This window comes from Adiantum capillus-veneris, chromosome 26, assembly GCF_014529385.1.
Source record: "Adiantum capillus-veneris isolate H3 chromosome 26, ASM1452938v2, whole genome shotgun sequence".
NCBI classification, from domain to species: domain Eukaryota; kingdom Viridiplantae; phylum Streptophyta; class Polypodiopsida; order Polypodiales; family Pteridaceae; genus Adiantum; species Adiantum capillus-veneris.
Genome location: NC_140956.1, coordinates 47,838,671 through 47,852,297, shown reverse-complemented (window position 1 = coordinate 47,852,297; position 13,627 = coordinate 47,838,671). Strand labels below are relative to the sequence as shown.

Here is a 13,627-nt window from a genome sequence, read left to right as displayed (position 1 = left end):
CTTCCCCTCAGTTACCATGAGATTCTTTGAGTTGGTATCCCAAAAAAATAACGAAAGGGGGTTTTGGGAATGCCTAGCGGGTCTTCATTTTTTTTTTGCCTAGGCACCTACACTTGGGATTTGAAATGCTTGCATGATATATTGGAGATTTGCTGCCATCCTTCATCTTTCTTATCACCAAAGAAGGTGCCAAAGTTCAACGGAATGACCTTTGAACCGGCCCCCATATTCACCACCAAATTCTTGGTTGCGGTTTTCTGAGATACCATCAAATACATGCCTTATTGGCAGTGGTACCTTTAGAAGAAGACCTTTTCTAGCTGGTATTGATCATTAGCAATTGAATTCATTGTTATTGAGGACATTGGAGCTTTGCAGCCAATTGATAAGTTTGGCTTTGGCAAGCACACTGCACATGAACTCGAAGACCATCATAGATTTAGCAAGCTCGATGAGCTTTCTCTTAATCAGTGCGGGATGAACCGCGACAGTGATAGTATGCTCGGCTTCCACTCTTTGCGGGAGCAATTTTTTAAGAGCTTGATAGGACCTATCTCCCTTGGAAACATCGACCTACGGGGGCCTCTGCTTCCTTGAGCGTTCTTTTATTCAATGACATAACGTTCCTAATCCCAGCCAACTCTTTCTCCGTTTACGAGTTGTGTCCTTCTAACTCTTCCTTGTTCAACCCCAATATTCCACCCAAGTTTCCACGATTTGATGGGCTAAGACTGCTTCCAAGCCTTTATCTACCATGACCGCCTCTACATATGTTGGCATATGCACATTGACCATGGCCATACCACCAGAAAAAGAGCAGTGTGACATGTCCCTAGCCGAACCACTTAATAGTTTAAAAGGGTGGGTTTCAAAGTTTGGGGGGGGGGGGGGGGGGGGGGGGGGGGGGATAGATCACGATGGATCGTGATCCATGAGAAAAGCTAAAGGTCTAAGCGAGTCATTAAACACCAAAAAACAAGACCACATGATGGGTTACAATCGATGATGCTTCACTACAACAGTTAGCCAATGCCACACGTAGAAGGGAGTGCAAACCCCCGACTGTAGCTCCCATGAAGGGCTTGAAAAAAAACCGCGAGACCACAAGCAAAAAGAGCAGGTCACCCACCAGTTTGTTAGCGATTCTTTAAGCAGATCGCCGACCAATTTGTTAGCATATTAATCAACCCAACACAAGATGCCCACTCACTAATGCAAAATGATCAAGTTTGGGTTAGTCAAGGGGCACCTAGCCTTTGATGCAAATTCTCTACCCCAAACAAGTCGAGGAGAAGAAATAGCCCAAGGACAAACCCATCACTGCAAAACAAGAGCCCACCTTGATGCACCTCATTCAACCGCAAGATTGTTTATTCGTTTGCATGACCATTGCCTTGCTTACCACAAGAAGATTTAGAAATTTTCTCATGTAGGAAAATGGAGTCTTTCTCAGTGTTTTTCATACAATGCATAACATCATGAGCTTTTGCTCAAGAGGCACCGTATACCTAGCTAGGTACGATTGGGGGCAGGGGACCACCAGCCCCCCCATCGGGCCGGCGGTGCCCTGCCCCCAATCGTACCTAGCTAGGTATACAGCACCTCCCTCACAGAAGCTCATGATGTTGAGGTAAGTCACAATGTGGGAAATATTGTGAGAAGTCCCATGCCCCCCCACCGGGCCGGCGGTCCCCTGCCCCCAATCGTACCTAGCTAGGTATGCAGCACCTCCCTCACAGAAGCTCATGATGTTGAGGTAAGAAATATTGTGAGAATTTGTCCAAAACTTCTTGTGTACCATCGCGCTTGATTTCCTTTTGTTCACCTCTTAAGAATCTACATTGACTCAATCGCTGCCTCTTATAATCTTCACAGGTTTTTTCTTTCTGGTATTTCGTCATTTGAAGGGGGAGCCTTTCAAATCCTTTTTGTCGACCTTCAGAGCTCGCCTTTATCAACCTGGCCTCATATGACCGGGCACTCTAGCTTGCCCACATATCAAGGTCATCTTTTCCTTTTGATTAATTGTCCACAATTCCAACCAAAATGATTCCTACACTAGCATTTATCTTGCTCTTTTCGGAGTCCACTTCACACGCCATGCCCCCTCCTCTCTCTCTCTCTCTCTCTCTCTCACACACACACACACACACGCACGCACGCACGTACGCACGCGCACACACACACACTCAATTATTACTTGGTGAGCCTAAGATACTTTTGTCTTTTCTTGAGACTAGACTGAACCACTTGGCACAACAATAGCCCTTGATGAAAACTTGATCAAATCTACTACGATGCTTTTTTAGCAGCAAAACATTGTGCTTGTAACAATAAGATGCAGAAGAACGGCTAGATGTGCTTCAATGTTGCAGCAGCACCTCCACCACAAGGATGTGCAGTTCACACTTATCACCTGAGTGATGGGCATGGATCCCCTCTGAGCGAAGCTGAGGTTTTGGATCTGGTGACTACAGAAATTGAATTCGTACATGTTTGAAGAAAAGCTACAGCTCTACGCATATCACGATTTTGATACTATATGTGACGCTTATACACGTGTGAATGGTGAAGGGGTGTGGATCGTCCCTCATGGGGCCTAGCGTTGTTCTACTCCATGGATCTCATTAACAATCAGAAACAGGCTGATACGTGCACCATGATAATTCATGTTGGGAACTCGAAGCAAAATCGTGACCAAAGGTATATAAGCTGGTGAATCCAATAATACTAGTGTAACATGAATAAACAAGACTAGCAATTTGCAGTTCTCATGGGTTGCTCTAACGAAGTCAATTTGTAATTGACGAATGAGAGAGAGAGAGAGAGAGAGAGAGAGAGAGTGTGTGTGTGTGTGAGAGAGAGAGAGAGAGAGATAGAAACCGTTCTTGTCAATCAGCAGAGAGCGAGAGCACATGTGATGAAAGGGCACCATGCCTGCTCAAAAAATGCCAGACCTTGCTTTTGGTTACATAGTTCAGAATCCGGCTATGGCGACTATACGCGTGGGGAGGAGAGCATATCGCGAGCCCTCATTTGCTACCTTGCATGCCTCGCTCTCTCGATGTTTCTAGATGTGTGTGTGTATATGTGTCTGTATTAATGTTTAGTGACGTCTATTCATGGTTGATTTCTAGGATATTCATGGTTGACTAGCCAACACCTTGACAAGCTCTGGCTGTGAGTCTCCTTTACCCAGTGCCAGACGTCCCAAGCTCGAGTAGATGAGGGAGTTTGTGAGAGCACTCAGTCCATGACATAGATTCTAATACTCTAAGAGCCGTTTTGCACGAGGCGGCCTCCTAGAGTCCGTTCACTTCTAAGCCTCAATGCCTTGGATAAATCCTCTACACAAACTCATCATCAACATCTTGTCACGCACATCGCATCCGCGCTTACACACACTCTTTTGTGCTAACTAGACGTGCTTGGTGGGTTGTTATAGAACATCTATAGGATATAACAAGACATATGCAAATTGATATCAAGCATCTAGCACTGAAGTAAACAAGTGCAAAGTTCACCAGACCCGCATTTGCAATAGTGATGAGCGAACTAAATATGGTGTCTTCCTCTACGGGGACGCCGAACTCGACACGCCCATTATCATGCGGCCTTGCATAACTCGAAAGAAGCATGTGGATGTTTTGTTTGGCCGATGCATGTTCGCAACATGGACTTCTCTTTACAAGGTCAAATTCAAGCATCAGCCGGTCACATGAACAGAGCCGTGTGATTGGAAAGACTTCTTAAGGACAGACCCTACATATGATAGCATGCTACTGCATGGCCGACGAGTTGCATAATTGAGGAGAAGCTCTCCTTGGTCTACAAGGAGAGGGCACACTGCACGTAGGGAACTAGCTACAACATAAGGCATGAGAAAGAGTTGATGGCCGCCGAGCAGAGAGAGATAGAGAGCAATTTTAACAAGGAAAAATCCATCGAAAAGCACCCATAACTCTTTATGTAGCGAACCTTGGACATAGAATATAAAATTAGATCTACTTCTCTTTAAGATTGATCAATATGCCACATCTCCTATATTTGTCTTAATGCTTGTTTTGTGTCTGGCAAAGAGGATATATATTCACAACACTGGACGTTTCAATTGCACAAGGCTGACTCCACCTCGACAACACTACAAGATTCGTTATCTGTATCAAGCACCCCATGACTATGCATTTGCTTGGCGCAACACATAAACGCTATGGGGCGGGGCACGGCTTCCGTTTCTTATAATGTTTGAGAGACCACATTGCCGGCTCTCCACCATACTTTTGTATGGCACCTCTGCATGACGTGCACTGTATACTTTGTAGTTTTAGTGTGTGACGTTTCATTGCAATACGATATGTTTAACTATTCACATTGCTTCTTTGTAGCTTGACTCAAAGAATGTCCTCCGGCTTGCACAATTGAATGATATTCGTACAGGATTATAAGGTCGGTAGTGTAGTTCAATTTTTATAGTTTGTTTATGCTTTCTTTATTTTTGAGTTTGTCAAAGCTTCTTAAGTTTAGTTTAGCCACATGTTTTTTTATCATCAATGCATGCTCAATTTTGTATCTATGAAATAGACATGCATTTATTTTCTCACAATTTGGCAATTCAATCAATATATTGAAATAAAGGAAACTTGACTACGCTTGATTGAGAATAAGATGGATGTCTCAAAGACGGTTCCACGATTTAGAGACTAAATGGTCGATATTACTAGGTTGAATGGTGCGATCTGCAAACAATTACCAAAGTAGGTTAAGTTGCCAACCCTTTTGCTCGATTCAATTATTCTCTTTAGTATCCCTTTGTCATATATGCAACACTATAGGACACATGAATAGTGCTCATGAAGTTCCAAGCTGAGCTATTATTGGTGCTATTAATTGGTTTAACTCATTTTCTCATATTACCACAACAAAATCGAAGGCTAGTGCAATCACAACCAACTAACCAATTAGTAAACAGCTGCGCTCCAAAATCTGTCAGATTATGTACGGCAAAGGCCCACCAAGCAAGACTAGTTGGAATCGAGCTCCTCTTCAGTGGTCAAAGAACGTGAGCGAAAAAAAAAATTGAGAGAGCGCGTATGAAACACATTATTATTGATTCTTATTACAACATGAGTGCGTGAGAGAGCTGCGCGCTGGCCGCGAGAGAGAGAGAGAGAGAGAGAGAGAGAGAGAGAGAGAGAGGGGCTGCGGGCTGCTGCAATATATGGCATGCCTATATTGGCTGCCGCGCACTCATGGGGGCACCCGGCTGCTTGCTAGCGCCTAGGTGCTGGAATGGAGGGAGAGGTGGGATGCGGCATTAGCTGCATCTGCATCGACGAAGTCGACGTCGGAGCAGGAGTAGAAGGCCTCGCGGCTGTCGGAGCGCTGCCAAATGACGTAGATGAGGTGGCGGCCAGACTTTCCGGCAGGCGTGGTTCCGGAGATTTGGTAGTGGTTGTTGAGAACCCTGGGGTCACTGACGTTGATGAAGGGTGGGTACTCCAAGTCTGCCCATTTGAGGGGCTGAGTGGCATCGTAACCATCCCGGGTGACGTAGAACTCGAAGAAGCCTCTGTGCTCGGCGGTGACCCGGTAGAGGTATGTGAAGGAGATGCCGGAGGACAAGCTGGTCGCTACCCAGTCGGCGCGTGCCAGGTCGAGGCCCTTATACTTGTCCCTCCCGGCGCTGCACAGCTCGCCATCCGGAATGAGCTGGCGGTGCCGGCCAGCAGCGAAGGGCTGATTCACCTCATTCCAATCATAGAACGCTTGCCTCCCACTCAGCGCCACCGCCGCTTGGCAAGCTGCTGACGTAGGACGCTCCGGGTTCTCCTGCCTGCAGTTGTAAACGCGACTAATGGGGTACCCCATGCTCCCATGGCCGCTCGCTACGCCCAGAAGGACACTGGCGGAAGCGCACAAGTACACCACCACAACTGACCCCCATGACCAGCTCTTCCCCATCCTCCTCCTGATCAGTATGACCAATACTATTGCCTAATTGTCTCACGATCCCCCTTCCTTCTGGCTATTTGCTATACATACAGGCACCTTCCAACTATCTATATAGGCAGCTGAGCGTATAACATGATCCCCATGCTACTCCAGTCACATGTCGACTCACATATTGTCTTTCATTAGTACCCTATGCCACCTGCAGCCCCGCCTGCAGGATGTCGACTCACACATTGTCTTTCATTAGTACCTTATGCCGCATGCGATCCATCAACGGCAGAAACCTTTTTCTTTTTCCAGCATGGAAGGCACGCGTGAAGTTAATGGTAACTCTTAGCGAAAATTACCCCAATTTGTGGAAATTTCCAAAAAAAAAAAACCCCCAAATACCTTTGTATATATTTTGGTTGGATTGTTCAAGATTTTCTAATCTTTATTCCTTTTGACAATTGACATCTTTCTTGAGTGCTTAACATCTAAATTTGTCACAAATAACCTCACAAAAAAGGCAATTATGTCTAGAAATAATAAAGCGATTCATCTCCAAAGATGGTTTCACAAATTCTAGTTTTAGCATATTGTATGATGATAGACAATAAACCTTCTTAAGAAAAGCTACAATTTTTTTTATTTTTGGCAAAATCTAACCTCACATTTGAAGGACATTTTGGGAAGTTATGACAAAATGTTGGGGATATGTTGGGAATTTTTGTAATTTGAGGGGTATTTTGGGAATTTTCACAAATTAGAGGTGTATTTTCAGCAAGGAGCTTTGATATTTGAGGAAATATCATCAAGATGAGGTGTGTGTATATATTTATTTATTTATAAATGTGGGTAAATATATAACATATACAAATATAAATGATATGTACATATATATAAAGTAAACCCTAGTGGAAACTATTATAGGAAATGGTAACTCTGAACCAAAGTGAAGGTACATTTGGTGAGTTCTTTTGGCTTTGGTTCACCATACTTATCCATTGGAGAAGAGGCAAAAGTGTACAAGCTACAACAACTCTTTTGTCCTTTGATGTCTCACTCTTACACTAACTTATGGGGCCGTAGAGCTATACATGATATTAGTGTCACATGAAAAGAGCACAAAAACAGCTAGAATTGCAAATTCTAGGCTATGTTTTGAGTTTTTCTTGAAGAAAGCCTGTAAAATTCTACAAGTTTAAGTGTAAAAATCGGTAAATCTTTCAATCTTGACCTAAAAACCAAAAGAGTTTTAAGTGTGCCCTTCTTCTCTCTGGTTGGAAACAAAGTGTTTGGTGAGCCGTGCTCCCGGCCCATAGCCCATTAAACTTAAAAGAGCCATCTATTCTACTTCTTTATTGAGCTTGGAAAAAATTCGAATAGATAGCTAGAGAGCTATGGCAAGCGTGAATAAATTAGAACAGTTAAAAGTGTACAAGATACAACAATACTCTTATGTTTGGTAACTTCTCACTCTTACACTAACTCCTCGGGTAGACCAGTAAGTAATGTTATGTCACATGTCTTTTAGAGGGCTCCATTATCCATATCCTATAATTTATCCTGAAAAAACCATCTATTTACTTTTTTATCGAGCTTGGAAGAAAGTTTAACAAGGAGCTATGCCAGGCGTCGTTCAACCCCCACCCCCACCCCCGGGTCTATATGTGACATGCTAGGTAAGAGAAGGGATGAGCGGTGGGAGTTCAAGGTGATCATGATGATCTCCCACTGTGAAAAAACTTAAGCTTTTTTCTTTGAAAAAATGGGGCAAAATTGGGGTTGTGGGTTGAAGTCGGGAGAAATCTAGAGGCCGCATTGCAGACCGTGCACGATCTTTCTCCACAGCTTGAGACAAACCCTACATAGTCTTTCTCCGCTCGACTACACCATAAACAACGAGGGTGTTCTTAGAGCAAAAGTGCGGGTGTGGTGAGCTCAAAAACACACAAAGAGGATATATGGTTTAAGGAAATTTGAAAAGAGTTTGGCTTCAATGAAAGGTAGCAAAAGTCTTACGCTTAGGAAAGTCTGGCTACATGTGGTTTTGCATGTGTGAATTTGTGTGAATGTTCCGACTTCTAATGCAATCTCTGTGCACAAGTTTTGTATTTGCGAGAGGAGGAAGGGGCACTTTTGAGAGGTCACAGTGTGCAAACCCAAAGTGGAAGGTGGTGTCATCAACATGAGGGGGAGAGAGGTATGTCCACTTTGAACCTTGCATTCTATTTTGCTATCTTGAGAGCATGTATTGGCACAAGTTTTTGACCTTTACGAAGGTATTGGCACTACAACCCCATGTCTCATTTTCTCCTCAAAAAGTGGTGCACTACCTCCTAGTCCTCATTTGTCTGCCATCGCGACCTTGCTCCCCTTTTAGCTAAATTATAGAAAATCAATAGATGAATCCCTAATTACTTCTTTCACTCTTTGTTTGGCTTCATTGCTAGTTCGATTAGCGTGCTAAACCACCAAACAACTTGCTGGAATGAACTTCTAGTTACCAATTCCCCATGGATCTTTTTCGATTGGTTGCTTAAAAGAGTTACTAAGTTGTGGCTTGTCAAAAAGTGATCTCATTCCATGTATGCTCCTAGGTGATCGTAACACATAGAAAGCCTAGTATTGTGGCATTAACTTAGATTTGGAAAAAACCATAGGAATCTGATTGTACATGACAGCATGGTGATCCTCATGTTAAAAGAAATAAGTGGGAGTTGAAAGAGTCTAAACATGATGAATGACTAGATGTAGGGAGAGGAATGCCTTTTGTACATAGTGTGTGTGTGTGTGTGTATATAGATAAATATATCTAAATATATATTTATATGTACATATGTTTGTATGGTAGTACATGGGTAGAGGTTACATGATATGTATGATTAGTAAAATTCAATCCTTTTTTCGTGTCTTCGTTAGGAAGTGTCTCCATTCATTGAGGTTGTGGGGGGAAATGGAAAAGTGTTTCGCGAATGTCATGCATCACAAATATCTGTTTGATAAAAAAAAGTCTCATACGAAAGGAAATCTCTTCTCATTATGCATCTAAAGAATGTGCACAAAATCACTAATCTACATGCTCTAGATCATTGATTCGGGGAACTTAAGACTAGTGTGAGAGATTACCCCACAATCAGTGTCTCCTAGATCTAAATGCCAATGCATGACAAGGTTTGGGAATGTTGCAGATAGAGTTAGGAGGGCACGGAAAAATTTTCACAAAGATCTATAGGAGTGAGTAACTAAAGTGTGGGAAAGAGTCTTTGACCCAAATTGGAAATCACAAAGAGAATGTGAGCACGCATGGATCAAACCACAAAAAATTGTATGGGAAGGAGACATGCCGAGTAGAGTAGCATAGATGGAGGAAAAATTCAAGTGTGGATACAAACGTCGCACGAATGGGGTCCCACATGATGTTGATACTAGTGCCGGCAAAGAAGACATTAATGATTGCAAGGATGGGTCTTCCATTGTAAGTTTTCTCAAACATCTTTCTCAATCTTTTTCTCTTTGTAAGGACACGTTTTTATATTTGATCCAAGCTATAGTTTGTTTGTTATCGTAGCCTATTTCATCATCAATATCTAGCTATACGCATACCGAGACCATCATCAATATCTAGCTATACGCATACCGAGACCATCACTTTTGTGGTGAGCCACAACATGAAAATGGATCAGCTTTTGGATAGCTTTTTTAATGGCTTAGATTCACTCTAAGTTTGTAAACCTTTCAAGTGTGTTAAACAAATTAAACATTGCAAGTGTATTCATTAATGTAAGTGTCGTAAGGGAGTTACTTATTCTTAAAAACTTCTCAAGCTTGGCTTGTGTTGAGGTAAGTTGCCTATGTTTCTGCTGACTGAGATATTGCTGAGTCAGATAATTGCTAAGTCTGATTATTTGTTGACTCTGATTATTGCTGAGTCTGATGTTTGGCTAGTTAGATTATTACCGAGTCTGAATATTTTTGGGTCTGAAGTTGGAATGCTAACTCTGAATATTACTGACACTGAATATTACTAAGTCAGATTTTTGCCGAGTCAGATTATGCTGATCCAAATACTGTTGAATTAGATGTTGAGTCTGATGTTGCTGAGTTGGATTATTTGTTCAACATTGTTGGGTCAGAATATTTGTTGAGTCGGATTTTTGCTAGGTCGGATTTTGCCGAGTGATATTTTATGTCAAGAACATTTTTGGGTTGGAGAGTTATAACCATCAGTTGGTACTTGTATTTTTGACGAGTTCTAAGTAGGGGAATGAGAGAGAAGCTTTAGCCATGGTGTTATTTGCTATGTCTGATCTTTTCTCTATGTTCTAATTATTGTTGAACTCTGAAGTTATCTGACTGTGTCTTTCGCTGAGTCTGATCATGGAGTGAGTATTTGTTCTCTGTTTGAGAGCATGTGTGTGAGAGAGATTCATGTGTTGTTCGAACCCAAAACATTTGGCAATCCTGTTGTGTTTACAGCTTTGTTAGGCTGCAATCTTTGTGATTGCATTGGATCGAGCCTAGAAATGATGCGTTTGGTGAAGTCTACTTGTGCTTTTCTTTTCCCTTTGCAGGCGTATTCCCCAAAAAACTGAAAAGAAAAATTGCTTGGCAATTCATCTTCTTGCTGACAACAGCCTTGGCATAAAACAATGTGCAAATTCACCTATAGATTTAGATTTTCAGCAATTCAGAGAATCAGGGCACTGTCTCTGAACTGTAGCATTCACTAAAATGGAGGATTAAGAGTGGGTCTAGTGATGTGTGCATGCTGAAATTTAGGAAAATGAGCAGCATGAGAGACTATAATTGTAGAGCAGATGGTGGATGGTGTGGTTGCTTGGAAGCAAAGATAGAATCAGAACATGCAGTTGCTTAATTTGAAGCTGTAGTATGCTGAATTTGAACCTACAATCTGTTGAATTTGAACATGCAATTTGTTGAATCTGAACCTATATATTCATCTTGACATTGTTGAATCAGAAGTTGAAGTTGATTAATTAGAATCTGTTTGTGCCACTAAAATAAAAAAATCAGATTCAGTTTGAAGCAGGAATCTGCTTGAACTCTAAAGTGGAAGTGTATCTAAATGCTAAATGGAAGTGGAGGTGCTCGATGTGGTATTTTTGAAGGCTAGAACCTCAAAATTGATACAAATTTGAAGATTTGAGGGGTTCGGAGTGTTTCAAGTAAGATTTATTTCAAATTTTGCACAAAGTTTACCTAAATTTTTGATTTTAGAAGTTGTATAACATGATGAAGCAACTATATGTCAAGATGGAAGTGGATCTAGGTATTGTACCTAGGCTCTCCACTTCAGGATTACATGTAGTCTCAATTTGGTGTGGTGCACTGAATATGAGGGCTAACTTGTTATGTGATTTCTAATTCATGAAATGAGTAAGAAGAAGAAGAAGAAAAAGTGTAATGTTTGTCTGAAAGATGACCATGTTCAGGATGATTGTTCGTTGGTGTATGAAATTTGTCTAAAAAGAGATGTTTGCAAGTATTTTTGTATTGGTGAATTTGTGCACAAAGGTTTTGAAAGTTTTCAAGTGTTGTCATAAAGCATCATCAAGGGGTAGATTCCATGTAGCCAAGGAGAAGTTATATTATTTGGAATGTCTACTTGAAGATGCATTGGAGTATCTTTTTGAACACAAGGGTAGAAGACTGAAATCTTGTTTCCCTGTCAAATGCAAAAGGCATGTTTGCATTTGACAGGGAAACTTGAAGAGGAGTTTTGGTTTGATGAGAGTAGTGATGATGACGAAGAGGAGTGGAGTTATCCAATGGGAGTGTTCATGATTAAGGGAGAGGGAGTGCACATGGGTGTGAGACAAAGAAGCCACCAAAATCCCATAGAAATCCCTACACCAAAATCAAGCAACTACCCAAAAGAGAGAATTCTTTAATTTTATAACCTCAATGATGCATTGAATGTGTGTAAAATTAATATATTTTCATCAAAAAAGCAAAAATCTGAATTTTTAGCAAGCAAAACAAGTCAACCTAAAATTTAGGAAGGAGGATTAGAATACCTTGATGTTGAAAATTCCATTCTTTTAGGAAATGTCCTTTATTTTGCAATGCAAGATCAAAATAGAAATCCAAATGAAGTTATGTTCACTGATTTTGAACCTTATTTCTCTCGAATGGAAGATCATGCATATTTTGTTGAATGTAAACAAGAGCAAGCTGAGATGCAAGGCGTTGATTCAAAATTTTTCGAAGTGTTTATGGAGTTCCTCGCAATTGAAAATGATGTTGAAAGTGCTCAGATTGAGGAGGAGTTTATTGATTTGTTTGTTTTACAGTCAAACTCAAATTTTTATGATGTTTTTGAGGAGGAACTTGAGCAAACAAATGTAGGTCTGCAAAATTTGTGTGAAGATGATGCTAATACTCTGTTTTAAAGCTATGAATCAATTTATATTGAACCAAAGGAAGATCAGATTGATTGTTTCTTGAATTTGCAAAATCAAGAAAGTGGGGTTTTGGAGCCTAAATCAGACTTTGAAGCAAAGTATCAGTGTCCTAAGATGTTGCAAATGCTGAAGAAGCATTGTTTGATGGTTGCAAAGAGGTTTTTTCATCTTGAACCAATTCTAGGTCATTATCATTTGAAATCAAATTTGTTGGAAGTGTTATTTGCTTCAAATTGGTGGCTAAAGTTGATTATGGAGATGCATACCAGTTGTATGAGCTTATTCTCAAAGTCAAAAGTTGCAGATATTCAAAACTTTGGAGTTTTTTGAGATCAGATTTCCATGTCTGAAGTGCATATTGTTGATTTTTTCAATGCAAAAGTTGCAAATCAGACTTTGCAGGTGCAAGATGTTGCATTTGATGACCCAATGATCCATATTTCATATTGTTTAAATAAAATTTTGCAGATTGATGATCAGGGAAAGAGGGTTTTTTCCTTGATTTTGCAAAAGTCAAGTGGAAATCAAAGGGATATGATATTTTGGATGTCTTTCATGACAAAATTATAGATTTTGCTGAGTGGAATGATTGTTTCATATCAACGTAGTTGTTTTGTCTCAGATTTACCTAAATTGCTTGATTTTGAAGAACAAATTGCTTTATGGATCATGTGGATCATATTTTATTGGATGTTGGGAGCATTATGTCTTTATGCACATGTTGTTGAAGGCTGAATATGCAGATTTTCCAATTCAAGGATGTTTGAAGATACAAGAGGATATTCAGGGTTTTGTGCCTAGATTGCAAAAGCCTGATTTTCAGAGTCAGATTCTCAGGTTTCAGAGGTTGCAGAGTCTGATTCTACCAATGTTTACTTGACGCTCTTGGAGAATGGGCATACTTATTTAGTTTTGGTTTCATAAGTTCATTTTCAATGAGCTCTCATGTGATATAATCCTTTTGGGAATGTTTGGGTGATGTTTAGTTTCTCTCTATGATGTATTTTGCATGTGTACCTTGGTTTAAGTAGCAGGCACTACACTTTGCTTCATATGAAGATCCTAGCATTGAGTTTATCATAGTGTTGTGTGGTGTATTTGTATATCTTGGATTAGGTTCCAGGCACTATACTTTATGCTATATAGTAACTAGGGATTTTGAGAAAATAGGATAAGGTATTTGACTTTGATCAAGCATGTGTGGATCCGAGTCGGATCTCTATAAACTCCACCACCGGAGCGTGCCATGTATTGACTTAGATATT

The 13,627-nt window shown here is 40.8% G+C and overlaps 1 protein-coding gene and 1 pseudogene across 1 annotated transcript; both read left to right on the top strand.

Annotated features, from left to right (window-relative positions):
- The first annotated feature begins 5,085 nt into the window (after positions 1 to 5,085).
- On the top strand, positions 5,086 to 5,937 carry LOC147423385 (uncharacterized). The gene has a single exon (XM_086501904.1). It carries the CDS (start codon positions 5,290 to 5,292, stop codon positions 5,806 to 5,808), a length of 519 nt encoding a protein of 172 aa, XP_086358030.1. The 5' UTR covers positions 5,086 to 5,289; the 3' UTR covers positions 5,809 to 5,937.
- Positions 5,938 to 12,620: 6,683 nt separating this feature from the next.
- LOC147423384 (uncharacterized) lies at positions 12,621 to 13,242 on the top strand (annotated as a pseudogene).
- The last annotated feature ends 385 nt before the right edge of the window (positions 13,243 to 13,627 follow it).